Below are 26716 nucleotides of genomic sequence, written 5' to 3'. Positions count from 1 at the left end.
CCGCAGAAGCTCACACCCGGTAAAATTTGTATTAGTCACTTCTTTTTGGAAACGATTTTTATCCGCTCTTTGAAACGACGCGGAAGAACTGCTACTACGAATTGTAAAGATGAATAGTATCATAGCTAAGCGAAATAGTTGTTATATTCTAATATCATAATAAAATTCTTATTGTTATCTAACAAAATGACATTTTAAGCGTTTTGGTTCCGTAATTTTGTAACGATGATTAATTCGGTTTTGTTTCTAGTAAATACATTACTAATTCGTAGTAATTCAATATCCTCAGATTCGAGGACCTATTCTCGTAATCTGCACGCAAAAAAGCACGACGGCAATAAAAATGCTGATGTCATCGAAAAGACTCAATGAAACGAGTTTTTCTTCCGAAATAATATCGTAACTCCAAACTGCGAGTTAATTTCATCTAAAAAATGACACCCGATCGCGACCTTTACATGTATTTTTGTCGAGTTAAGCGCTATATTCATAACAGTTCTACTTATTAGCTTTTTAAGCTTACCTACCTATTAACATTGGACTCGTTGTGAAATGTGTCATTTTTTCAACACGTTGTCGGCATTGTTATTTACCACTTTATGGCTCAACTAATCTGTTCGTGTTGGAAGAATTCATTTGCGGGAATTGGACGATGGACCCGTCAACACTGTCTCTCGTCCTCGTTTGAAAAATTAATGTACTCTTCGGCATAATTGCAGTATGGCAATTGACACTAAGCTAAAAATAATCGATGCATTGGTTAATCATGTCTAAAAAAAGAGTCGAATACGATTCAGTTGAACCGGTAAAAATTAATCGAGTAATCGATTATTTCGCATTTTTTTTTTAAACGGTGCGTATGAAACCAAAATTTAAATTTCAGCACGTAGTCTTGATAACAAAAAAGTATTTTGATAATTTCTAATTTCATTCAAGATATTTATGAATTTCAGATGAAAATATTCAACTATCTTTCACTTATACATCAAATAGGTACTTACTAAGTAAGACAATGATGATAATCGGTACTTTATTCACATAAAGTGATATTGTATCGCATCGTTTACGGGAGGAACAGACAAAAATCAATTGTGAGGAAAAATAATCGAGTCTGAAAGAATAAGCGATTATACTCGATTAATCTAGAAAAAATTACGGATATAATCGAAAATACATTATTTTTGGTAATTCTTAATTGAAACACAATTACGTTCGGTGCATTAACCTTAGTTTTAGTTTATACTTCTCGTGAAACTGTACTTTCAACATTTGAGACATGTTCAACCAAAATTATAACGGATTCTGCATCGAAACAAGAATTTTACACTGTACGTATAATTCTGAACAAATGAAACAGATGACGCACTTCTCATGCATGGTTGATTTGTGGTGTCATCCTTGTGCGCAGAGCCATGACAGAAACTTTTTTCAACAATTTTCAAAGTTCGTAACGATTGTGTCTGTTACTTATTGAGTGACGATGCTGCTGCAGCCTTGACTGCCTATGGCTACTCGCGGTAATATGTCACACAAAACATACGTTGTCCATTGCGGTAGCGAAAATCATTTATGAAAGAAATACATTAAAACTCCAAAGTTCCTCAAAAATAGGTCGTTCCGAGGTGCGTTTCGCGTACAACCACCAAAAATATGCCACCTAGGATCACGCGACGCACTTCCGAGATGAGGAATTAACCTGTTGACTGATGGTCAGAGAGGGTCAAGCGAACAGCCATACATCCACTACAATATGTCCGCTGGTGGCGTAAAGCGCATCGAAATGGGCGGCCAATACACGATTAAAAAAATAATGTCCCAGCAAGTCCAATACAGTTTTTGAATTGATTGGACCGTTTTTTACTGAATTATTAAGTGAAAAACAGTGAAAATTAAAAATCAAATGTTAATGTGACGATTTAAATATCAAAATTACGAAATGCGTGTATCATATTCACTAACAGAAATGTACCAAATAAGACAAATATAATGCTGGGACATTACGTTTAGTTAAATTTTTCTAACAGTGTAACGATAGTAAATGTCTAACGCCATACATAACTCGTCGCATATCATACATCAGATACACAATAGTCAATATTATGTATTGTATTGAAACGCTTAGTCAATCCTCAGCTGTCACGTCGTACGGAAGGAATTAGTTACGCGAGGTAATCTGTGTAGTTCCTAATTGAGGTACGAGCCGAGAAATTTCGATTTTGGGAACTATCTTTTATCGCAGGCTTTTCGCACAAATGTTCCAAACAAAGTGACAATGTCCCGGTCGATGAAATGTGTAGATTTTGTTATTTCGTTATAGCAAATCGATCGGCTCGCTAATCTTATCTTTTCTTGATATATATATGAATAAAAATCCGGGATAATCAAGTCTGAATTGTTGTGCAGCAAAAAATACATTTGGATAATGCAAAAAAAATCATTAGATCAAATATAGGACAATGACCTGGTTACCTTGCGTGCTACATTTGGAAAAATCCGACTGTCGCGGTAATCAAACTATCATTTGGCGGATTTGAATTTATAACGACTTGGTGCGAAGAATCCCATAATGATGCATGTCGTGTAGATTTTGTGACAGCAAATACCGAATGAATATCATCAAGTGGTCCAGCTTACGTTTTACCGTCGTGACTACTGACTGGGGGGCTTATCAAGCCTCGATGGTGGGGCACCCTATAAACAGTCGTCGCTGTACGGAAAGCGCAGAGGTTGCCTATGTATCACCACAGCTGTGACTTCGGTGATGCGGGAATCAATCAGTCCGATGTTCATTAAAGTGGCGTTTTACTGATCTTCAAGTGACTTGAAGCGGAAAAATCGCAGTTATAATAAACGGTGAAAAATCGGTCCCATCCCATCGTACAAGAAGAATTGTTGGAAAAATGTTGTGCATCGTGAGTGAATTGCTTCTCGTTTTCAAATTCATCATTTCTTGTGAGATAATCATTGTGGAGTAACGGTTTGAACTGGTGTTTGAAACGTGCGACGACGCGATAATTTTTCAGAATCATTCCTCGCGTGGAGGATAAATTTATGAAAATGAAAATCATAACGTACATAGCCGAGGAATTTATGGAAATAAGTTCTCAGAACGGTCTTCAACACTTTCTGCGAAACCAGCTGAAGCGCTGAACTGTCAGAAATGATACTTCATTTGAAATTCTAGCCACGGACTTTCCCGGATCCGAATTTCTTGTTCCGCTATAGCACGCGTTGTTATTCAATTGGCCATCGACAGATATGGCAAACAATATTGTCACGCTTAACTTGCTCGTCTCGATATACCGATTAAGCGGAGAATTGCGATTCAATGTGTACAGAGTACCGATGAGCGTATATATTTACACTGATTTTTTATCTATAAATAAATGGAATGTCAAATTCGAAGGACGTAGTCTTGACAAAAATAGCTTTACGGATAAACACCGTTTGTTTTATTCTTCCGCATCTTCCGTGAAAAATTTCTTCAGGCTTCATACGACTTTTTTCAGTGTGATTTTAACGAGAGTGGTGCTTGGGCATGCGTCGCGGTGCTGGTGGTCATCTACGCCATTTACGCCTTTAGAAATTACTTCAGGATCGTCAGATTCATCCTGACCTTAAACGGCCCTCCGGCATTGCCTTTGGTAGGAAATGCCTATCTTGCCACAGATAAGACTCGTGAGTTGATATGATTTCCAACCCCTCGTAATCACCCACGAGAAGACCCATTAATCTGCCATTATGCTCTCTCGTTCTGCTCAGTTTTGCAGCAGATGTCTCATACGGCCTACGACATGTACGGTCCCATCTTCAGGATATGGCTGACGGTGTTTCCAGCGGTGGTCCTCTTCGAGCCGGCCGATATCCAGGTGATTCTCAGCAGCAGCAAGCACTTGGAAAAGACTTACTTCTACCGAATGCTCCACAATTTCGTTGGCGACGGACTGATAACGAGCGAAGGTGATCGTTGGAAGATCCATCGGAAGATCCTTCAGCCAGCTTTCCATCTCAACATCCTTGATCGGTTTACCGACACCTTTGCCGAATGTGCCAACCATCTCGTCCAGGGGATCATCAATTCTGGCGAGAAGAATGTCAACCTGACCAAGTTCGTGAACGACGCGGTTATCGACATTCTCAACGGTGAGTCACGCTTCTTTCTCTTCCCGGTTTCCAACGAATGGGGGACCCTTCATACGGATCTAAAATTTTCAGAAACCATTCTTGGCGTTACTCTGGTTTCCAAGAAGCAAATGCAGATGGAAGAAGAGGAATCTCCTTTCAGAAAGTAAGTGCATGATAACGTGCCGCGAAGCCACGGCGTTGCTTTACCGTCGAGGAAAAGCAGTCCGGTATCGAATCGACCTCGTTTCGTAACACCGTACTCTTCGTCTGCAGTCATACTGGGTCCGCGTTGTTGCGTGATCGCATTTTGCCCGTCCGAAGCTCACGTTCGATGATACAATGGTATAGCAATTAGGAATGTAGCCTGCTTTCCAACGCGTTATTCCCGACGCGTCGTTGTCGCGGCTGAAAATTCGACAGCGACTATCTGCACGATTACGAGGACTTTCACTCCATCGTTATAATAGCATTACGTGCGTTCTAATTTGCACACAGTTTCGTAATAATTGGAACACCTCGAGTTCGCCGGCACCCCTCTCATTAGGCATTCAAAGAAATTCATGACGATGTAATTTCATTGACTTGCAGAGGTCAAGTAGTGGCTCCGTATCGTATGGTACATCCGTGGCTCCTGGTGAATTGGATTTACGAGATGACGGCTACCGGGCAACGCGAAAACGCTCATCGGGCCGAGCTCTTCATGACATGCAAGAAGATGATTGCCGAGAAGCGAGAAGTCATTAGGAAGACGAAGTCGAAGATAATCAGCGAGGTTGACGACCCCCAGCGGAAGACGTCGATGCTGGAATTCATGGTCGAAGTGAGCGAGAAGAATCCGAGCTTTACGGAAGACGACATCGTCAACGAGTGCTGCACGTTCATGCTTGCCGGTCAGGATTCCGTCGGCTCTGCAGTCGCCATCACGATGTTCCTCCTCGCTACTCACCACGAGTGGCAGCAGAAGTGCGTCCAAGAGCTGGAAGACATTTTCGAGGCCGACTCCAGGTCACCGACGATGAAGGACCTCAGAGAGATGCGCTGCCTCGAGATGTGCATCAAAGAGTCCCTGAGACTCTATCCCAGCGTTCCAACCTTCGCCAGAAAGCTGGGAGAGGACACTAAAGTCGGTCGGTAGAGTTTCCTCTTCCGATCATCATGCACCCACCTCCGTATAACTTCACGTCCACTTTTTGACGATACTGTTCTCTTCTCGCCAGGAAACTACGTGATCCCCGCAGGATGCGATGTTTTCGTAGCACCCTATGCCACCCATCGATTACCACACCACTATCCAGATCCGCACACTTTTGACCCGACGAGGTTCGATCCTGACAACAGCGAAAAGAGACACCCCTATGCCTTCTTTCCCTTTAGTGCGGGGCCGAGGAACTGTATCGGTAAGTCGAACTGTGGAAAATTGTCGTATGTTGAGTTATCTTGGAATACTTTTGCGCTTCAGGGTACAAGTTTGCGATGTTGGAAATGAAGGCGTTGATCAGCGCGGTCCTTCGGAACTTTCACCTTAGTCCGATACCCGGAAAAGAAGAGGTCCGGCCTAAGTTCAGGCTCACTTTGCGGGCGCAGGGTGGCCTTTGGGTAAATTTCAGACCGAGATATTCAAATCTGGTTGAAAATCTTTATGTTAGCATGTAAGCTGTTATTCCTAGTGTAAATATCATACTGTCACGTCTATAAATATTTTTTTATGTTCAGCCTTTCGTTGACTGTCACGCCTTGTTGTAGGCCTTGTATGATTGATTGTGTGAATTGTGATTAAAAATTATTTCTGTACCTGAGAATACCTATCATTATATATACCTACACAGATTTACTCATATAGGTGGTACGATTTATGTTTGGTTAATCTGTACCGCGATCAATGTTCGATGAATTTTTAAGTAACGGAAGGTGCGGTCGTTAGTTTTTAAAGCTTTTAATTTTACAAAATAAAATACATTCATGGCAACAGTTGACGTGCCGCTAAGACGGGGAAATTAGCATAAGTGTCAATCACGAATGACAAGCTTAATTGCTTCTTGTCTCACGTATCGCGGATCGAGTAACGCGTGAGAAAACTATATTTAAATTTCATTACACGCGCACCGTCCTTCGCGAGACATTCGAGATAAATGCCCATTTATTAACGATTGTCAATAAATCTGCAGTTATTTTGAATTGCAAATAAGAAATGAAAAGTCGCTGTTCACAGCTCGTGGAATCGCCACAATACGTGCAGTATGCTAATTAGTAAGATGTCGAATGGTGGGTAAATATGAATCGCCTGCACTCATGGCTGCATACCACTCGATTTCCCGTCCAGTAATTGGTCAGTCAGACTAGTCGGAAGTGAATCAGATTTTATTGAGTTTGAGCCGAGGCTTTTCATTCTGGGAATAATATAATTTAAAATTTAACGATCAATCGATCCGTACTGTGATCACGGTATGTCTATTATTGCACACTGTCCGGAAAGTACTCATCTCAACGTGCCACAGCCACGGCGTTGAAGTTCGGAGGCGATATTGTGAACCCGTTTATTCCGTCCAAACAAGGTGCCGCTTCTCCAGGAGGTAATTCAAACCGCAGCTTCTGCAGGAGGCAGCAGAGGAATAGGAATTGACTGTTCTTGGCGAGGTTTTCTCCCGGACATTTTCTGCGCCCTGTAAATTAATCGCATGAGTACCACGAATCTTGATGCATCGTCTACTTTGTTATAAACGAGTACCTGCTCCGAACGTGATCATCCACGGGTCCTTAACCAAGTGCCCGTTTTCGTCGAGAAAACGTTCTGGCCTGAAAGTCTTAGGGTCCCCCCAATGACCCCGGTCCATGTGGATACTGTGCAAATTGGCTAAGAGAATGTAATTCTTCTTAATGTCGAAGCCCATGAACTTCGCGTCGGCAGTTGCTCGGTGTGGAATTGTCGTTGGGCCAACGTTCGCCAGTCTGGAAACTTCCATTACCGTGGCGTTCAGGTACGGCATTCTGAAAAGCTGAGAATTAGTCGCTGTTCGAAATAGGTTAAAACTTGGATAACGGGTGCTAATTGTAACCTGCTTCTTGTCTGGATCGACGGTAGTGCGTTTCTGCCAAGTACCCGATCGATTTCCTCGTGTATCTTCTGCTGGACGTATGGATTAGCGATCAGGTAAAGAAGCACGAATCCGATGCTGTTATTCGTGGTCTCGATTCCAGCGGTGAAAAGGTCCTTCAAGAGAGCGATAAGTTGAAGTTCTGAAAAGGTAGTTTGACCTTTTATTAGACCATTCTCCAGTCACACATAGTTTTGCTGACTCTTTACCATTGAAAGAAGAGGACGAGTTAAATTTCTGGAGTTCAATCTCCGACAGATAAGCATCTATTAGGTCTCTATGGCCGTGGTGGAAATTCACCGAAGTCTTATGCTGATCGACGAGATTCTGGTGATGTAAGAAAAGATTCCAATTGATTAGCGAGTGTCCGCTAAATACCATTATTGGGTATTCCAAGAATTATCGTACTCTAAAGAAGTGCCAGACTCGCATCTGACGATCGTTCCTCGATTTATAGCCGGAAAGACCTGGGACAATGTATCTGAGGAATGGAAAGTAATTGAGAACTCCACCCGACACGTCAGAGTCCTTGAAAATGTCGCTTATTATTTGAACGATTTCCGCCAATCCAGCATCCTCCTTTTCCTGATCATACCTGAAAATCAACGGTTGAACCAGGCGACTTTCTACCTGCCCATCCCATCGATCCTCTTTCCATCCAAACCCTTCGTACCTTGTGTTGGCGGTGAGATACCAGAGACTGTTGAGGACAGCGACTGTCGCTATTCTATCTACATTCCGAATCGGTCCATCGTTCGATTTCTCTTCGATTATCCTGGCTAGCGTGACAGCCTCGTTTAAAATTATGTCTTCCATCGTTTTACGTCCGAATCCAAAGTCTCGGAGGTTCTTAAGGGAGAATCTGGAAACCAGGGGAAAGTTAGGCGTCACAGAAGCAACGACGTCTTCGTCATTCACCTTCTCTGCTCCTTCCACGTCGTGCCATCGGTGAATATAATTCCTCTTCGAGCACCGAATGTTCTATGACGAAACAAGAACCCGTCTGGTCGTCCATCGAACTCTTCTCTGTTGAGCATTTCCGTCACTGCCTCCTTACCCGAGACGATGATCATCGGGTCTGAGAAACCGAGTCTAATACCGACGACCGGTCCGTACAACTCTGCCAGTCGGCTCCAGGCTCTGTAGTGGAATTTCGTGTCTCTCACCAATCGTTTCAGGTCGAAAATATTTCCGACCAACGGTAACCCCCTCGGTCCTGAAGATATTGATGAAGTGACAATAGTCAGCGAGAATATTCGGTATATTTAAACCGTTCGTCGACTTCTTACCGGGTGGAAAACGCCCGAACTTCTTGGTACCCACGAAGTACTTTGCACCCAGGACTATGGCGAGGCAAATCAAAGCAAACCACGCCACCTCGGCCGCCTGCAGACTCGGGATAATCCGACTTCCCTCGAAAATCGTTGCTACCGACAAAACCATTCTTAATTTCAGAAGTCGTTCCTATGAAGTGAAAATCACTGGCTTTAATTGAAGAGCACTTTTCAGGCACGCCTCAGGACCACGCTGGCTCCGATGCTGACCCAGTACACGTATAGGTCGAAACTGCAGCCGAGGACGTTCGTTGAGCTGGACTTATCTGCGGCCGCGAGAATAACTTTCCTTTCACCGTTGCATCGCACTGCACACCAATAACGCAACGCTGCTGGTGTCGTGCAACGGTCCGCTGCATTAAATCTCTCAGGCCAATGTGCATTATGCAGATAAGCTGGTTCCGATTTTCAGACTAGGAGTCTCTTCTTAAGTCAATTGCTGCGAATCAGTTTCCGGTATCAATAGCTTTGCGATATTCTTTGAATCAGAAGGCTGCAAATGATCTTTCACAATTGTTCTAAGAAATTATTCGAAACTTAACAGATGATATCGAATCCCGTTAGGTCAGAAATGCGTGGAATTGTATGTATGTAGTGGTAAAGGTAGGAGACACGGGAGGAAACCAGTTTCATACGGTCTAAATGAAATTACGCAATGTGCAATACCGCTAATTACTGTCTTATCATTTATCGAGTCGCGTAACACCGTGAACACGCAATGAATGTCGTGGTAAAAATTACGATTTGATTATTTTTCGCTATACGCAATGGGATGATGACTACCTTAAAAATTCAGAATAAATTTTTGTTTATGTATACATCAATTGTCCAATCCCAGCGCCAGAATTTAACTACTTTCTTTTGCGGCTAGTAACGTTTTTTGGTCTAGTCCCTTTCGTCATGCTTGTCGCTGCACTCCCGCTAACTTTTCTAGTCCAGTAAGTCCATCAATGTACAAAAGGAATGGAAAAGGTATTTTTTTCTTAAATATAGACGATATAAAATGCAAGTTCAATAATCGTGTCTCAAGATTATTTTTACTACCGCTACCTGAAACCAGTAAATTAGAAATTTTAAATGCGTCGTCGATTGATTTCCTTTACGTAAAATCAAGCCTTGGGTATCCACCGATTTTCATCAAAGCGGCTCACACCGCGTCGTTGTGTCAACATGCACGATACACCGACCTAAATACCCATAGCTAGCGGGAGCACGTGATTGAAAATGCTTAGCGATTCTTGCAACCATATGTGAAACTATTGGCCAGTGAGTCGCCACGCGTTAATGAGTACACGGCGAAAGAAAAGGTAATATCATTGCAATTGAATAGGGTGGTTTATTCAAGTCTCATTATATCGTGATGAATCATCTTAAACAGAATTTGGAGTCGGATGCTCAATCCAATTTCCACCAACTCAAGCCCTGGTCCAGCCGAAAAACGCGTAGATGGCGTCAAGCCAGGTGTCAATGGGCACTCCGTGGTCACGACCGGCGGTCAGAAGGTCCTGGTACTCAGGAACGGCGACGACAGCCTCGACAATGGTCTGGAATTCCTCGCTGGATATGGCCTTAATCAAATCCTGGAAGCAACGTTAAAGTTAGGCTCTTTAAAAACGGGAAAAATGGGTTTATATGTACTTTACCTGGAAGTCTCCACTAGTCTGGGACTTCTCTATGGCAAGTTCCCTGATCTCTGTGAAGGGGATCAGAGCCATGACCTCGTCCATCCACCCGTGGAAGGATCTTGGCGCGGTGCGGTAGGAGCGTGGTAGGTTCACCATCCTGAGGCTGTCGAGTCCCAGAATTTCCTGGATCTTTGCGATCAGCTCGTAAATGTTGACACCGTTGTAGGCCAGGTATTCGACGAACTGTAAAAAGGGTCCATTCGGTCTTCGATTCGCTGAATCGATTTTTGGATAAGCCGAACATAGACACGAGCTCAGAATCTTACCTCGTCGTAGGCTGGCTCGGCGCGAATCGCGTTAACGATCGCATGGAAAGAATCGCTTTGCAGGTAAGCTACAACCCACTGGAACTGCTCGTCGTTTTCGGCGTACCAAAGAGTGATTTCACGGATTTCCTCGGTGGGGATGAGGTCCAACAATTCTTGAATGTCATCGTCGAGGGAGGCTGGAGGAATAAGTGTTGGAATTTTAAAAACTTGCACATTTAGTCACGGGGCGTAAAATGTACTTGCAATACTGTATATCTTACCATTTGCCGTGCCCAAGAGGGCGACCAAAATCAGTGCGAATAATTTCATCTGAAATTCAAAGACGGTCGATCAGCGTTACGCTTCGTTTCAGGCGAAGAAAACCTTTGGCAATATTAACTTAAGAGTAAATCAACTCACCTTTGAGCTTGCGACCGTGAATCTGTCGGAAGTGATTCCGATGATCAGGATTCGATGTATTTATATGAAACATCGATGCAAGGAAGCTAAATGTTTATCATCGAATTAATTGTGATCGCCGATCAGACGCACGTAATTTCTAACGATCTTTATCTGCTACGTGAGAAACTGCTGTATTGATTGTACCGCGTAATTAATCACGGCGATCTGTTCCGTAATGATTTGATTAGCCAAAGTCATTCTTAATCAGATTTTAGGGCTCATGCCTACGATCCGTGAAGCCGCAGTGATCAAAAGTCGTTCTAAATATTACGTAGTCATGGGTTTTTCCTTTGGTTGGCCAAGATCTTACTTCAAGCTCTGGGAAAAATATCATAGATCCTTTTGCAACATAAGGAGAAAAAAATTTGTACGAGAATAAGAAATTTATCATCATAATTGTAATTCGTTATTACAAATTCGCAAAGACTTTCTATAATGTGCCATTGCATTTTATAGTGTTTCAGAATTTCAATTGAACTAATTGTGAAATGGGAACTATATGAAACAAGCTAAGCGCAAAAAAGTATGATAAATATTTGTCAAAAGTATGGTAGATCGAAGGAAATATATCGATGAAGGTGAATCGAGGAACGATAATGAGGTACGTAGATAATATGACACAGACAAATTATACAACTATATTTTCATGGCTGTAACTCGTAATCGCGTTACATATATAATATACACATATAATATATGAAAACCAAAATAAAGATCTATAATCAAACTTAACAGACATTAAAATATTTCCGCGACGATTCCGACGATCATTGGAATACCGAAAACTCGCAGGTAGAAAAATTGCGGTAATTATTGAGCGTGATACCGATTAACGGTATTTCTGAACGTCAACTTGTAACTCTCATGATGCCTCGAATTTTGAGAAAAGAAATAGAAAAGAAAAAAAAAAAGATAAAACAAAATAAGAAAGGAACTGAAATTACAATGCGAGGAAAACCCAGATCGCGATCTGCAGAAGAAGAACAAACGTGAATTTTACACCGAAGAAGCTGGAATCAAAAGTGGAGCTTGCAGCATTCCCGATGATGCGACCATTTTCGTCGACGAGGAACGGCATGTCCTTGAACCTGGCCCTCCAATCCTCGTTCGGTCGCACCGGATATCCGTTAGTCTTCTCCCTTACGAATCCACGCTGGTCGACCTTCTCCTGCCGGTGAGTGTTCGTCTTGAACGTAATCGTCTTCTCCCCTGGGGCCGGTTCCGGACCCCCGAAGGCCGTGTCGTGGGCGTTACTGTCGAAAATGATGAAACGGAATCAGAGTGATAGAGAATTTTCGGATTCCCGGTCGGGAACTCAAGAAAACTCATTCTTGCAAGGTGCACTCCACAAATTATAGCGAAACTGTAGAGGGTCGTAGAGTGGGTGAAAAATGTCCACATGTTTTTTTTTTTATTTATGGAACTTCATCCCGAGAGGAGGAAATTAAACCTTGAAATGCTACATTTTTATCTCTTTCTCTCCGATGTCAGTCCGAACAACAATCATCGGAACACATTCGTAGGTTGGTAAGTAATCGTCGCTAATTTCGAATCTGATGCACAAATCTTGACATTCAAAATGGCGGATCGAGTTTGTCAAGTGTGCTTTGAATTTCATGAAGATTGATAATTTGAGTCTTCGAACCTAGAGACCGGGCTCAAAATCGGTGATCCCAAAACTCCTGGGATTACTTCGTTACGTTAAAATATTTTCGGATGATGGTCGTCGGGGCTCACATGAGAGTAGAAAAAGTAAAAGTACGATATTTTTAGGTGTTGATTTTACACTCCCAGAGCGGGATTCTACAGATACAAAAAAAACCACTCGTAAATCTTTTGGCTTACTCTGTGGTTTGCCAAATGACGCTGCGGAATTCTTATGGGAATTGGTTCCCGGTCGAATGGGCTGGATTTTCAGTATGTTGTAGTACCTACATATCCTCCCGGTGTAAAGTCTCACGGACACAAATCCTAAAAATCAGTAGTTTCCGAAATACACACAGGCATCAGAAGAGGGAGTATGGATTTTTTGATATCTATGGATTAGGCGATTTTTTTCGAATGACAAAGCTTCAAGGGGGATTTGAAATTACATGTATCGATCAAAAACTGCACAGTCGATTCGCAGAGACTCCGCAGACGCGTGAAAAAGAGGAAAAATCGATTATTGCAACAGTCGGAGAGTCGTTCCTCAGGCGAAACCTGACGTTGGACCTCCATCCGGTAAACCAGCGAGTTCGTGAATGGAATCAATCACAGCTTGCTGCCTATCTTTGAGAATCAACCGTGCAGTTTTTAAGTGATTTGTTTGATTTCAAGTCCCCTTGAAGCTCGGTAATTAATGAAAATCACGAAATCCACAGATACAAAAAAATCCGGACTCCTTTTTTCCGAAGCCTACTAGTGATTTTTTGAACTCGTATCCATGAGAACTTTTCATCGAGAGGATATGTACCATAATATACTGAAAATCTAGCCAATTTGACGGTGAGCCAACTTCCGTAAGGATTCTGCGTAGTCTCTTCACCAAAACCGGAGGAGGAGAACACCTCGCGAGGATAAACCTTAGCCACAATCACGTCCCCTCACCGATCGTTTTCATCTGTCGATTCAACGGCGCCGCCTCCTTGATGGGGGTAAGTCGCCTCATGGCCGATGTGGGGAATGGCCGGAAGATGGGGTATAGTCGGTAGGTTTTCAAGGATTGGATGCGAGTCGTGGGCGATTTGAGACGACACATCGCTGTCGGCGGAGGAGGAGGAATGTCGCGTATTGAAGTTGTGTTCGACAGGTGGCGACGTCACCGTTCTGCTCACGCTGTAGGAGGTCTTCGTGTTGAAGTTCTTCGGGGGTGGATTGTGATGGCGATGATGATGGTAGCTACGATCGTAGCCGTCGCTCGGATCGTCGTTCAAGACGGTCGTTTCGACAGTGCATTTCGCCCTTCGCTTGCTACGGGTTATCGACATCCTGGTCTCCTCCTGGACGAGGAGTCGGTTCGTTATTGGTTCGCGGATTCGCGATCGTACCTTATGTCTTACGGTTACCGCATTCGTTGTACTCACGTTTCTGTTGTGCTTCTCAACCTCGAAGCTCTTCGGTCCAAGGTATTTTACGTTCTCGTCAAAACAGTGCACCATCTTTCTACGTGTCAAAGGTTGAGCTCGGCTGGCTTCGACTCCTCCCAGCTCGACGGTTCCGGAAAAGAGTACGATTATTCGTCAGAATAAATTAACCTTCTCTTTCCACAGCCGTGGAAGAACGAACAGTTGACCAACGGATAAAAACTAACGGAGTTAACGCAGGTGTACAGACTGGAAGGTCTAAAATCGTACCTATTTTTAGAAGTTTTTTTTTCAAGATAATGAAGACACTTGGAGAAACTTCAGTCTAAGAGCTCTATTATTTATAGTTTCAGGAATATTTTAGAATTTTTTCATCCAAATATAAGTAGCGAACGACCATGTTTTCAATCCGGTGGCGTAGATTCTTCGGTCAATATTTATCTGTTCTACTTGAAATTTTGACACAATCTTTAAAACTCGGTTATCGATTCGAGCTCACGGCTAGATTTTTGAATTTTAGTCCCAAACAGTTGTTTTTTTAACGCTTAGGCTAAGAGCTCGAACTCGAAAATGTGTTTTGAACTGAAAAAAATTAGTCCTCTCTGTTACAAATTGGATAGTGATGTCAACTCAAATTGTTCCAAGTGTTTTCATTTTCTTAAAAAAAACACTCCTAAAAATAGGTACGATTTTAGACCGTCTAAGCTCTACCCCCTCCCACCTTAACTCACGTTTGTCCTTCGCTTACCTTCAAATTCCAGGCCTATAGAGCATGTAACAACAGACACGAGGATAACGCACCTCTGAAAAATACACACTGGTGGTCAGTACAACTGTGTTCAATAGTAACGGTGATTAGCGATCATTAATTTTTCGACGTTGTTAATTACCAGATACATCGTAGTTCCGTTTATTTACGAAGGGACGGTACAACGGCTTTCACAAATCGCAAATTACTAAACAGTCCCTCAGACTCGGCGCCGCTTATAAGCCTTTCGACCATTCACGGTTCGCTTAACTCCTGGAGATTTCTGCAATTTCATACTTTCAGTTTCGGTCAGCAGTCGGTCGGCATGCCTACGCAGCTGCTGTGGCGAGATCTCGGTCCTCACTTACCGATCCCTGGGACAACCGTTCTGTGACGGATTAGATCTGTGAATCGAATTTGCCAGAAGGACAAAACTCTGTTTTATTATCCTGACCCACGCTTATCCACCGCAGTTTTTTCGTCCTCTTTAGGGATATTGTGCATTCGCTGCACAAAATAACCCGTAGCCACTGAATTCAGAGGAGAATCGTTCTCCTTGTCGGGCATTACGTGTGATATTAGAAAATCGATTATACGGTCCCGATGATCCACAGGATGATGAATAACAATTTCAATTTGACGGTTGGTTAAATCGCCGTCACCGCGCGTGTTCAATTCAATAGTCTCGTAAACCGAACTTTGAACACTCACTTCCGGTCTCCGAGCATCGGAGCCTAACCGCAGGTTAAGCGGATCACCGTTGAGAATCATTTTGACGGCTAGAGGGGCGGAGGAAATTTTAGCCTTTTTAAAATGATGAAAATATCGATCGTGACTTAGCTCAGTCGCTTGAGCAATCAGAGAGAACGGTTTTTTGTCATACTAAGCTGGTTCTTGGGCATCGAGTTCGACCAGCTTTCCAAGCCACCGAATGAGCTATCATGCAATTCTGCAATCACTCTCAGTCGTTGATCCGTAAGCACTTGACGTAATACTTTTGTCAGAGTATTGATTGCGATCCGGTGTTAATACCGAATACTGAATATAGAGCTGAATTTACCTCCCACTGCGGGATTTTAATCCATAGCGGTACTCGTGTTTTGCAATAAATCAATTAACAAAAACGGTCAACGTTCAATAATAGTTTATTGTCTGCGAAGAGGGGGATAAATTTATGAATATTATAATTTACTTACTTTTACCTAAATCGTTATATTTTTCAATATTTTTACACATTCATTGTGTCTCAACGATGAATTCCTTCCTGCACTGTACATTAGATTGATTCTTCCAAAATTCTTCATAACAATATACATTCGATTAAAAAATGAAACTTGTACATCCTTATTTTTCTCCTTCCTGTCCCCGGAACATTACTTCCATAGCCAGATATTCACCGTTTCTTGTATTATCAATGTATTCACGCGTATATTTGTATTATAGGCCTCTATATCTATGTACAAAATAGTTGCGTCTTTGTTAAATTTTTTTTTTTTTTTATTACTAAACATTTTCTCCCTCGTATTTTATACAGTATGTCACAGTACGGTAGATGCGATGAATTAAAATATTATATAGCAAATACAGTAAAATCTTAAGAAGCTACAGAGGTATTGCATATAAAATTGATTATATATTAAGAGTGTCTTCTGAAACTTTAGTTACAATCATCGCATCGATTATTGTACGGGGAGTTTGATTCAATACGTCAACTACGCCACGATAAATAAATATAAATACGTATTTCCTATAAGAATTTACATAAAATAATCTGATAATAACTGCAGGATGATCCCATGCATTATCCGTATACGATACTCGTATCCTTGGCCTAATAATTTCTCCATTCTCGTCTAGTTGAAGAAAATGAATGTAAATAAAACAAATAAACTTGTCAAACGATAAGTAACATTTAAATAATGTTAGGAGAACATTTTCCCCGCATTACTCGTTCTTGTTTTATACTAGTTGTTGAATTTTGTTGCTGCCAATTTTCCGCACTGGTTATCGATATTGGATTTCAATCTCACGGGATCGTTTCGTGCTTTAAGCAAGATCACTGGAGTTTCAGGTATACTACAGGTGCAGGCGCTAGGTGGAAATAGTGAGTGAAATGCCAGACGTATAATAATAGTATTATTAATAATGTAATATAGTAAGACTAAGTAAGATAATAATAAGACTAAAATGTTAACATAAATAATAACGATACTAACGTAGTACTAATAATGGCGTTGAGAAAAATAAAACTTAATTTGGTAACATGGTAGCAGGTTGATTACGAGGATAAACAATTGGATTATCACGATAGTTAAAAATATGGATATAGCGATGAAAGTAATTGCTGCAGATTTAAAACGTACCGATAAAATGCACGAGATCATCCGCTGCAGGGCGATTATGAATACGAAGATAGCTGAAAGGCTTATTATAACATACTTTTCTATTAACAGGGATAAAATATGTATAATGTATCAGAATAAATAATAATCAAGCTTGTGATTGTTAAAAAAAAAACCAAAAAAAAAAAAAATAAAACAATATAAGAGATGGGGCAAAGGATAGAAATTAAAGAATCGGGGTATCGAGATATATCGTTAAACGGCAGATCGTTCGTTCCTTCCAGCGTCCGGCTACTTGTTCCAAAAAGCAAACGCCTTTTGGATTCGGTCGTTGTGGGGCTTCCCGGGAACGGTGGGCGTCACCCGGGGGAGAGATGTCGGGATCTCCTTCGCCGGCGATAGTTCTTCCCTCTCGAACATTCTCGCCGTCCGACTGACGCTTCCGGTGTGAACACGTGGGGGAGCCCGGATCAGCCCCGAGTCCGGACCCTCGTCGACGGCTGAGGATGCCAGAAATACACTGTTAGATTTGTAATGGTGCAGCTTTTTCAAGGTTGGTTTGATCGTGCTATTAGGTGTGGTTACAGCGCTCGCAGCGTCCAGGTTTTGTTCAGGCGTGGGGATGCGTTTTACGTTTGGGATGTCAGGCGCGGGGTTAGTTTCGCTAAAAGCATCGACAGCACGGTCTTCGGGATCGCGGTCGTCGTCTCCGAAAAGCGATACCTTAACCGGGGAGCTCTGGGGTTGGGAAATGAAGCCGAGGGTGCAGTGAGATTTGTGTAAAGCGATGGTCTCGGCTTGTGACTCGTGTTTGGACGAGTCGGACGTCTTCGGGGTTGGAACGATCGCTTCGTCTGACTTCGCGACGTCGAAAACCGACTTTGATCGTTCGAATTTTGACTTTAGAATGTCTCGGGGGAATCTGAGGCCACCCGAGAGTCTCGGCTTCGACCTTGACGAGCCGTTTCTAAAATCAGGATCGTTGTAGGCGGATTTCAACGCGGTGAGAGACGATCTGTTCGACCCGTTCGACGCCGGCCTCGAGAATTGGTTATAGTAAGAAATCGTCGAGCGATTTTCTTCCGTCATCGAGACTCCGGGCGAGGCGACGGCTTCCGGTTCCGCCTCGCAGACCGACGGCTTCGTTTCGCGAGGTTTCGTACCGTGAGTCGATAGGGATTTGCTCGTTTCGAAGCTGATCGTCGACGTCTTCTTCGTCGTCGTCCGCTGCTTCACGCCATGAGGATCTTCGTCTTCCTCGGCTATTATCAAGCTCGAAAGCTCTCCACCCTGAGAGTAGGGCGCGGCGGTTGAACAGTCGCTGATCCCCGAGTCGCTTCGCTCGCTGCAAGCTCGCGTTCGCTTCAGGGTCGCGTCCTTGAAGCCGTTCAGGTGAACGTCCTCGATTATCGTCGCGTTAACGATCTCGGCAGTGCTCCTTCGTGACAAACTCACGTCGTCCTCGTCGGGCTCGACGACGCTGGACGGAAAGGTCTCGTCGGGTTCGTCGGAGCTCGAGCTTGAAAGCTCGACGACGTTGTTACTCGACAGGTAAATCTCGTCAGGTTCCGACTTGCTCAGGTTGCAGAACTCGATGTTCACTCCGAGATAGTCGTCCATCATTCCACCGCCGTTTACACCCTCCTCGGTTAATCCTTCGGAGGACTTTCCAAGCCGGAGATTTCTCCCGGCGATATTACCACGAGATTTTTTAGAATCAATTAGACAAGAATCGTCGCTGCTGATTATTCGCGGAGGCAACTCCGAGGTTTCTCGCTCTTCGTCCCCGATTTTCTCCTCTTCAGGTTCGTTCTCTACTTTCGTAGATTCCAAGAGCTTTTCGACAAGAGACTCGTCCGGTATCGCCGAATCCTTTTCTATCTCGTCAACGCTCAAGGCTTGAGTATCGTCCTTTGGGGCGCAGACAGGATCGGAAGTCTGGATGGTTCCATGTTTCGACGACGCTGAAATCCCTCCTTCGAGGCTGACGATTGGCGATAAACTCCGCGTTGGCGAGGAAGACTCGTTCGTTGAATTGTTCCGCCTACTGTTTGCCGACAGAGTTGCCATCCTCCCCAACGCGCGAATGGCATTTCCTGTTTTCTGTTAGGGCAAACGAAACACACACACGGTACGTGCTGGTTAATGAACACTCGTGCACCAAAACTGGCTACTTACTCACTTAGCGCGTCATCTCCACATTCCATCGTCTTCCTTTTTGAACCAGATAAAATAAAAACCAAAACACGGAAAGAACAAAGAAAGAAAAACAATCGGTACGTTATTGACGTCAAGAGTGAGGTCAATGGCTTGTTGAGATTTAAAAATATGATGGAATGTTACATCGGTCTATGTGGTAAAACATATAATCAGAGTTCGGTAAACAAAGCCACTCGAACATCATGCAACGTTATCGGAAAATCACTCCATGAACAAATTCAAGCTTAACACCAACCTGCCACTTTCTTCGAATGATGAACTTCTTGAGTTTGTCCGTCGGCAAGGCAACCACGCTCATACTTTCGCTGTGTTGGGCCATCCAAGGATGCTCAAGGCACTGTTTGGCCGACATACGTAATCTGAAAATCAAACGGCAACCGTCGTTATTTTCCTACCTAATTACCACCGTTGCAGAGTCGACAATGAATCGACCATTTTATTAAGACCCACAAATATGTCAGTGTCATATTGAATATGCGCTGACAGCAGAAAAACAAGGCTACACATCTGCTGTCCCCTTGATTTCCCCGGGATAAGAATCCCTTTGGCATGGATAACCTGTCCTAATTCTAAAAACTTACTCCTTTCTTTTTTCCAGCAGAGCGCTTATGAAGTCCTTGGCATCCTGTGATATGGCATCGAATGCTTCGTCGTCGAAATCGTAATCGGCACGCGTGATGTTGGCGAACGTTTCCGCGTCGTTATCTCCCATGAACGGTGAGAGACCGGTCAACCTAAACGACGAAAGTCATTAGTGACGTGTTCACTCCCCCTCCTTGATATTTCCGAAGAGCGAAAAGAACCGACAAGGAAGGTCTGTTTCTGTTTTTTGATTTGAGAAAATTGCATTTTTCGTTTTTCGTTATGAGAAAAATTTTCTAGTTGGATTGGTTAAAAAATATTATGTGTTTGTGGGTGAAACTACCAAATCACCCCTTGACATGCCTTACTTTGGAGGATGGTTTCACCCTCTCAAAGTGTTTAATGGCGGATAAAAAGAAATACGTGTCGCTTAGTTTTTAGTCTACTATAACATATTACAAAAGAAATGAAATCGGAGAGATCGACCTGGATTACCCTCCTTGTGAGAAATACTCACAGAACGTAGCAAATGACGCCGACACTCCACATGTCAGTTTCCGTGCCGATTGGTTCGTAGTTTATTATTTCTGGAGGGATGAATTCGGGCGTCCCGAAGAGGACCCTGACGGGCGTGTCAGGCTTCAGCATCTGCGCCAGCCCGAAGTCTATCAGCTTTATTTGATGAGAGGTTCGAGTGTGGCACATGATGTTCTCGGGCTGCAGAGTGGAAGTAAAGTGTAAAGGACAGCGATCGAACGAACCTCTCGGTATATCGCGACACTAACGGACGACGCTCACCTTCAGATCCAAGTGCACGACATTGTTATCGTGCATGTACGCGACGCCCTCGCATATCTGCCTCATGAACAGGATGCTGTCCCTCTCGGTGAGGGTAAAATCGTCAGCGACAACCCTTTCGAAAAGTTCGCCACCGGTTATGCTGAGGATGAACGAATGATCATGAGGTCACGCGATACGTGATATCGAACCGCAATCCAACCACCGCCAAATCACACGAGGAACTATACTCACTATTCCGTAACCATGACGACCTCTCGGGGGCTCTCGAAGGCCGCAGCAAGCTGAAGAAGTTTCGGATGCCTGAGGAGATTCATGATCATTACTTCATCTCGGACCTGCTCTTTGTCCTTCGCTTTGATGGCTCTGATGAATTTCGCGGCAAGATATTGTCCGCTCGCCCGTTCCAGGACCTTCCGAACGATGCCGTAGCGACCCTTTCCGAGTTCCTCAAGGACCTCGTAGCGGTCCTTGAACAGCTGTCCATCCTCAAATGATACTTCGCGGGCTTCGAAGGCGGGCTTGAATTGCTCCTCTGTAAAAGAACAACGTTGACCGATTAGCGAATGATCGATTGCGAGCGGACGTTCCTCTCCAATGGGTCCTCACCATCCTCGTCGATCGTGACTGGCCGCGATTCGGGACCTGGCTCGCTAGCTCCGTGAATGTTTTCCGCCCTGACCCTGAAGAGGTAAACATCCTCGGGTGTCAGGTCGCTGACGGTGTGGCTCAGGGAGTGACACGCCTCGGCGACAACCGTCCACGACGTCTCGTGGGAACGACGCATTTCCACGCAGTATCCGGTGACCATGCAACCCCCGTCGTAGGGGGGTGACCTCCAGGTTACCGTCGCGGTACCAATGCCGGGATAAACTGCCGGGGAACCAGCCGGGGGATCAGGGGGACCTGAGAAGTTCGAATCAGTGAAACACGCGTGTCGTCAGCTCCTCTTCGAGTTTGGTTTATCAAGGAATTTTAGCTTCAACGACCCTCGTCTTATCACCTCTCACGCGCGAACATGCAGCTTCGTGCGTGAAATTTGAAACGCGATATTTCCCCGCACCTTTTCATTGTTGTCGTACATGGGTATCTGTAATAACGGTGCGTGCGATATTCTCATGACTCGTCACGCCTCAGTGCAGATCTTGAACTTTATTCCGTTCCATACTCGCGTTATCTCTCGACGAACGCGGGTATTTTGATATTCTTCCGATAAGAATATATTGGACTGATTATTCGCAGTTACGGTAAAACATCGTTTCTTTGATAAACTCGCAATGCAATCCGTCAGCTGGCGAAGATCTCGACCCGATGTAGGCCAAGATTCTTCAATCGAATACTCGACTACTCGTTGTTTATCTCAGAAGTCAAACTGATCGGGTCAATTCATCAGTTATCAGTGATAATAATGCTCGTATATTAAGATCGCATTGAACACATTGCCATTTATCGCAACTATTTCCGTAATGGACTAGACGGTAAAGTAAATTAATATCAAATTGATTTTTCCCTTTCACCATTCCCGCTAAGCTGGTAAGTTAATCATTTGTTGAGAGTGGTAAAGTAGATAATAAAGCTATCTGCGGAATTTCCATCTGGGTGTTGGTTTATTGCGTAACGAATTATCTCAACGGATCAAAATGAATTTATGCATCTTAAAGTAGCCCAACGAAAGAACTTGATCACGTTGATTGAAGTAATCGATTTATACAAGACCCGATTAGCCGTTACATAAAAATATCTCGACGATGTCGAAGACTGCTCGTACAAAAAACGGCTGCATGGCGTAGTAGCATGAAGTGAACTGGCGTGATTCTCATCTCCGACAATAACAGCAAACAATTGTGATGAACCGGGGTAAACTGAATGGAGATTAACATGTTTTCATTCTGTAGTTGAAGAGCGGTGGGCCATCATTTGTTGAAATTAATGAGCGGTATGTGACACGCGGCAGACAAAGTACGGTATTTGTTTGTTGGAAATTCTCGGTGGAACAAAACGCTCTGCATCGTGACGTGTCGAAGCAGCGTTGAGAAATCGTCGAGGCAGATGTGCGTGAACAGCCAATAAAATTCTAAATTCAATAATACAGACTCTCGGCCTAACCGAGACGTCGTCATAAACATAGATACTAATTTTAAGCCTTGATTAACGCTGCCCGTGTGGAACTGATACATGCGTATGTGTGTGTTTATTGTTTGATAGGCGATGCCTAGAAGAGACCTGCGCTATTGTGCGGTAATATATGCACGCGTGGATTTTCGAGGGAGACAAACGAGCGTGGTAGGAATTTTTTTTTCTCGTCTCTTATTTTCCTTTATTCTTCTCCCGCGCTTTTTTTTTTCTTTTTTTTGCATTAGTTTTATTACCAACGTCGGATGAACATACAACGAGGAATACGTACTTGCTGTATCGGGCACACCAGTGTGCCACATTTTCGCATGCTGATCGTCATACGCGATGTTTAACTATAACGAACCAACGACGAGGCCTCGTCGCTTCTAGCTGTTCATATTCAAATTTTTATCTTTACGTAAGAGCTTTATAGGCACGGCTTGCAAAGTAGTTGGAATATCGTTGCTTCGTTTTCGGCTGACGTGACATAGAGCATCTCGATGGTAATGAGCTCCTTCGTTTCGTAAAACACACACCAGTGCAGTCATTTTCGGTATTACATGAAGCCGACCATTGAACTGTACCAAGTTCAAATATCTCTCAACGTTTTTCGCCAAAAATTTTGTTGAGAAATTTCGATGCATTTCGGCGTATAATATCCACGGGGAAAATAAGGGGATTGGAGAAAAAATTGAATCCCACAAAACGTGGGCGTCTGGAATTCGGCGCGGTATTTCAAAAGATGATCACTAATTATCGACGCAGTTTGATAACATTGTCTTGTTGTACATGAAATTCACATGAAAAACAAAATTCCATCAGTAGTGAAGCAAGTCGGAGCACGAAGACGTCGGATTGTTACTCATCAATTGTTTTACTTGGCCTCTTGTTTTGCGGAGGAATTCAATTTTTCTCATTGTGCTTAAGTTCATCAACGGGGTCGTGAGCTTTGTACGGTGGATCATTGTGGGGTTCGATGTATTCTATTTCCACGCGATCTGCGGATCTGGCTTTTCAACCGCATTCCCGAATGAAAACGCTCGATGGAATTAGCTGGTATCAACCTTGAAACAGAGTCTGGATGGAGTCGTTTGATCGACCCGTGCAAATACACATCTACTACATAAAAGTTAAACAAGTTGTACCGCCTCGCGTTCAATTGCGAATCGAGACTATGCTTGTAACGCAATTTAGTAACGCAGCTGTGTGCATATTATACACGGTAACGATCTGTGTACATTTAGCTCGTGCAGTCGGCAGCGCGATGTCAGTGGAGAACGGTAACACGCCGATGAAACACGGAGGAACAGAAAGTATCGGAACCCATGATGGTATACAAATAACGATTATGTACAAACTTACATGCCTCGTGGTCACACGTCATCGTCGGTCCCAATGTGAGTCAACAAAATTATCGTAGCCTGCGTTCAGCGAAACTTCACAGTCTTTCAGGTACTCGATTTGTTTTCCTCGAACACTTTATCCCGATTTTTTTTTTTACGTCGGTTTTGGTCAACGGATCGAATTACGCATCATTTACGCCGAACATTTTGAGGTGAATAAAATCTTACGCAAGACTCGACGGTGTCGAAATAAACCGATTCTCCATTCGAAATATAAATACACCTGTACAATTTCGCCTAAAATATTTAACGCCGAGTTATCGCGGCGATGATAAGGAAACGTAACGATGTATCGTCCACTAAAAGTGCAATCTGTGATCTCTGTATCTCTGTCAATGTATTAGCGAATTCTTTCTCTTCGAACAATGTGACGTTGAGATCAGTGATCAGTGTCTGACGGTGTTTGATTCTACACTGGTAAACGGAAACGTCAACGTGGATAAAAAGTTTTGCACATTTTTTTACGATTATATGCACGTCGTCTTAGTTAGGTTCGAATATAGTGTGTTTACGAACTTCGCCACAATTGTAAAAACATGCACAGTACACACACAAAAAAAAAAAAAAGAATGACTCCTATGGTTTACAACTTTTTGTACAACTTACTCGCAAATATACCTTAGCGCGAATCCAGCACTGAACTGGTGCGCGTCGCGCACATGTCTGGCTGATACGAGGTTTGTCTACTTGCCACACGGTCTTGCCTTTACGTCGGTATCAAGCGGCTGCGCGCGCATCTCGAAAATTTTATTGCATACGGTATTTGCAGGTCACCAGTTTGCGACTAGGAAAAAAATAAGATAATACCGGAATCGGCTATTTATGTACGACTTTGCCGAAGATGAAAAATAGTAAAAAATAGCAGGAACTTGTTTATAAAAATTCTACTCGGAGTATAGGTTTCTAGCCGTGATGTGAGTCGTGCGAAAAGCTAAAGATCTGAGTTTTATTTACCGCAAATGGTAGTTCAGGAGCGGAGATTTTCAGCGACGTCTGTTCTCGACGGTTTCACCTAACGAACTGAATAACTCGGTATGTTATCGACGGCTCCTTAGCAGAGAATTGAAAGCTCTTTGAACGATATCGAACGTTCACGCGAGCGTGTCATTTGTACTAATATATGGTAGGAAGGCGCATGTTCGCCTAATTACTTATTAAGTAGTTTTATAATAAATGTCTAACTGTTTCCTCAGAATTTGATTATAACGGACAAAAGTTCTTACGATTACCTCTTTATCAGCAGTATTTATGCTCTCGGTATGTGAACAATTTAAATCAATTATCGGTGGTCTAACTCGTCTCTCATTATTTGGGTCAGCCGAACGATGAACGGTTTTTTCTTCTTCGCGAATCAAAAGTACCCAATAACCGTTAAGATAAAAGGCGAATAAAGTCGTTCCACGATTACTTTTAATTTCCTTTCCTCTCTGCCGATGTCAAAAAATGCCAAAAGATGTCCAACGGTAATGATACTGCACCAGTTTGGGTGTGATCTTCAGAACCTGACATTCATTCCAGGGATACAATTAACGAAGTAAATAGTTTGCGCTGGGCCAAGAGCTCGGTCTCGGATAATGGGTCATTTACTCGAAACTCTTCGTTTCGTAGTATTTTTTAATAAGCGATCGAGAAAAGAAATTCTTAGACAACAATTAGGACGACGTGTCGGAGAACGTTTCAGGACAATAAAAGAAACGTGCAGATACCTTCGACGGCGACACTGGCGTGCTTGAAGTCACGTCCCAGAGCATTCTCCAACGACACGATGTACTTCCCAGCGTGATCGGCCGTGATGCTGTCCAAGGTCAGGCAGGAAACACCGCCACCGCTGGTGATTCCAACCTTCTCATCAGGGATCAGTTCCCGTCCCTGTAACAAGGGAGAATAATAAGGTTGAAACATGGTTCGATTTTCTATCATGCCATAATATTCCTGAAGCTCCGACCTCGTACGAGATTCTAGAAGGACGCTAAACGCGGTAACAGAATCCTTCGCTGCGCTCAAAGGCGGAACACTGGTGACACTGGAGATGAGCCTTTCTTGGCGAAACGCGAAATGCGAAACCGCGGAGGGTGTCAAGGCTGCATAGCTGACACCCGCCTTCCTTTGCCCTCCCTGATAACTCTGAATTGGCCGATTCGCCCCTCGAGGTTATTTCGAACCTCGAACGGTTCTCGACCAGAAGAGATCGAGCATCATCCTCCTGTCGCAGACTTACGCAATCGCTGCGAATGCCGACTCTCGACTCTTTGTACATTTTGCACTGTTTCGGAATAACCGAGTAACAATGTCTCTGACGTCCGCGTGCCCATGTACCGGCATTGTATGGAAGGCAGAGAAGTTTCTATTGACGAATAACTTGGCAGGACAGAATTCTGTCACCGTTTATTCATACACTGACACGATTTTTATGATAATGCATTTCTGCATTTCTAACACGCCAGAAGTCGAGGGTATTCCTACGTACATGACAGCGATCCGCACCCGGTACGATTCC

At 43.4% G+C, this 26716-nt stretch overlaps 5 protein-coding genes across 9 annotated transcripts in view; 1 reads left to right on the top strand and 4 right to left on the bottom strand.

The window, feature by feature from the left end:
- The first annotated feature begins 2145 nt into the window (after positions 1 to 2145).
- On the top strand, positions 2146 to 5916 carry Cyp4aa1 (Probable cytochrome P450 4aa1). Its single transcript, XM_046611386.2, has 7 exons — positions 2146 to 2912; positions 3510 to 3678; positions 3763 to 4143; positions 4216 to 4288; positions 4714 to 5252; positions 5343 to 5522; positions 5585 to 5916. The coding sequence occupies exons 1-7, from the start codon at positions 2901 to 2903 to the stop codon at positions 5776 to 5778; spliced, it is 1548 nt and encodes a 515-aa protein (XP_046467342.1). The 5' UTR covers positions 2146 to 2900; the 3' UTR covers positions 5779 to 5916.
- Positions 5917 to 6065: 149 nt separating this feature from the next.
- LOC124211876 (methyl farnesoate epoxidase) lies at positions 6066 to 8752 on the bottom strand. Its single transcript, XM_046611384.2, has 8 exons — positions 8507 to 8752; positions 8136 to 8433; positions 7891 to 8079; positions 7626 to 7812; positions 7427 to 7544; positions 7179 to 7359; positions 6851 to 7110; positions 6066 to 6785 (listed from the first exon to the last, which is right to left on the bottom strand). The coding sequence occupies exons 1-8, from the start codon at positions 8658 to 8660 to the stop codon at positions 6607 to 6609; spliced, it is 1566 nt and encodes a 521-aa protein (XP_046467340.1). The 5' UTR covers positions 8661 to 8752; the 3' UTR covers positions 6066 to 6606.
- Positions 8753 to 9867: 1115 nt separating this feature from the next.
- On the bottom strand, positions 9868 to 10978 carry LOC124211105 (protein G12-like). Its single transcript, XM_046609830.1, has 5 exons — positions 10905 to 10978; positions 10766 to 10814; positions 10503 to 10681; positions 10195 to 10419; positions 9868 to 10131 (listed from the first exon to the last, which is right to left on the bottom strand). The coding sequence occupies exons 2-5, from the start codon at positions 10812 to 10814 to the stop codon at positions 9967 to 9969; spliced, it is 618 nt and encodes a 205-aa protein (XP_046465786.1). The 5' UTR covers positions 10905 to 10978; the 3' UTR covers positions 9868 to 9966.
- Positions 10979 to 11570: 592 nt separating this feature from the next.
- Positions 11571 to 14961, bottom strand: LOC124212139 (uncharacterized). 2 transcript variants are annotated; one of them, XM_046611908.2, is made up of 5 exons: positions 14902 to 14961; positions 14761 to 14814; positions 14012 to 14137; positions 13536 to 13927; positions 11571 to 12199 (listed from the first exon to the last, which is right to left on the bottom strand). In XM_046611908.2, exons 1-5 carry the CDS (start codon positions 14908 to 14910, stop codon positions 11887 to 11889), a joined length of 894 nt encoding a protein of 297 aa, XP_046467864.1. In that variant the 5' UTR covers positions 14911 to 14961; the 3' UTR covers positions 11571 to 11886. The 2 variants fall into 2 exon arrangements, with proteins under 2 accessions (XP_046467864.1, XP_046467865.1); XM_046611909.2 differs by having other exon boundaries at positions 14012 to 14134; positions 14760 to 14814; positions 14902 to 14959.
- A 1184-nt stretch (positions 14962 to 16145) lies between these two features.
- Positions 16146 to 26716, bottom strand: part of LOC124211134 (uncharacterized) — a 65455-nt gene continuing 54884 nt past the window's right edge. For 2 of the 4 annotated variants that reach the window (XM_046609903.2, XM_069133673.1), the window contains 8 exons: positions 25926 to 26088; positions 21311 to 21607; positions 20936 to 21236; positions 20702 to 20843; positions 20421 to 20620; positions 19903 to 20055; positions 19557 to 19680; positions 16146 to 19204 (listed from right to left, as the gene is read on the bottom strand). In XM_046609903.2, the coding sequence (XP_046465859.2) occupies positions 17393 to 19204; positions 19557 to 19680; positions 19903 to 20055; positions 20421 to 20620; positions 20702 to 20843; positions 20936 to 21236; positions 21311 to 21607; positions 25926 to 26088 (3192 nt within the window). In that variant the 3' untranslated portion in view covers positions 16146 to 17392. The remainder of the gene's footprint in view (positions 19205 to 19556; positions 19681 to 19902; positions 20056 to 20420; positions 20621 to 20701; positions 20844 to 20935; positions 21237 to 21310; positions 21608 to 25925; positions 26089 to 26716) is intronic. The other 2 variants (XM_046613250.2, XM_046613253.2) reach the window with 2 other exon arrangements.

Source organism: Neodiprion pinetum, chromosome 2 (genome assembly GCF_021155775.2).
Source record: "Neodiprion pinetum isolate iyNeoPine1 chromosome 2, iyNeoPine1.2, whole genome shotgun sequence".
Classification (NCBI taxonomy): Eukaryota; Metazoa; Arthropoda; class Insecta; order Hymenoptera; family Diprionidae; genus Neodiprion; species Neodiprion pinetum.
Note: the sequence above shows the minus strand (reverse complement) of the source record. Positions and strands in the feature narration are given on the sequence as shown.

Bases quoted from the DNA above. Each gene is read 5' to 3' on its own strand.
- Cyp4aa1 (XM_046611386.2), top strand. The intron at 4,144-4,215 runs GTGAGTCACGCT...TAAAATTTTCAG, and splicing joins GGTTATCGACATTCTCAACG to AAACCATTCTTGGCGTTACT. The intron at 5,253-5,342 runs GTCGGTAGAGTT...TCTTCTCGCCAG, and splicing joins GGGAGAGGACACTAAAGTCG to GAAACTACGTGATCCCCGCA.
- LOC124211876 (XM_046611384.2), bottom strand. From the start codon at position 8,660: ATGGTTTTGTCGGTAGCAACGATTTTCGAGGGAAGTCGGATTATCCCG. The intron at 7,111-7,178 runs GTTACAATTAGC...TCAGCTTTTCAG, and splicing joins TCGATCCAGACAAGAAGCAG to AATGCCGTACCTGAACGCCA. The intron at 6,786-6,850 runs GTACTCGTTTAT...ATTAATTTACAG, and splicing joins GATGATCACGTTCGGAGCAG to GGCGCAGAAAATGTCCGGGA.
- LOC124211105 (XM_046609830.1), bottom strand. From the start codon at position 10,814: ATGAAATTATTCGCACTGATTTTGGTCGCCCTCTTGGGCACGGCAAAT. The intron at 10,682-10,765 runs GTAAGATATACA...TTATTCCTCCAG, and splicing joins CCTCTTGGGCACGGCAAATG to CCTCCCTCGACGATGACATT. The intron at 10,132-10,194 runs GTAAAGTACATA...CGTTGCTTCCAG, and splicing joins AGACTAGTGGAGACTTCCAG to GATTTGATTAAGGCCATATC.
- LOC124212139 (XM_046611908.2), bottom strand. The intron at 14,138-14,760 runs GGTAAGCGAAGG...TCCGGAACCGTC, and splicing joins CTATAGGCCTGGAATTTGAA to GAGCTGGGAGGAGTCGAAGC. The intron at 12,200-13,535 runs GTGAGGGGACGT...CATTTTCGACAG, and splicing joins TCGACAGATGAAAACGATCG to TAACGCCCACGACACGGCCT.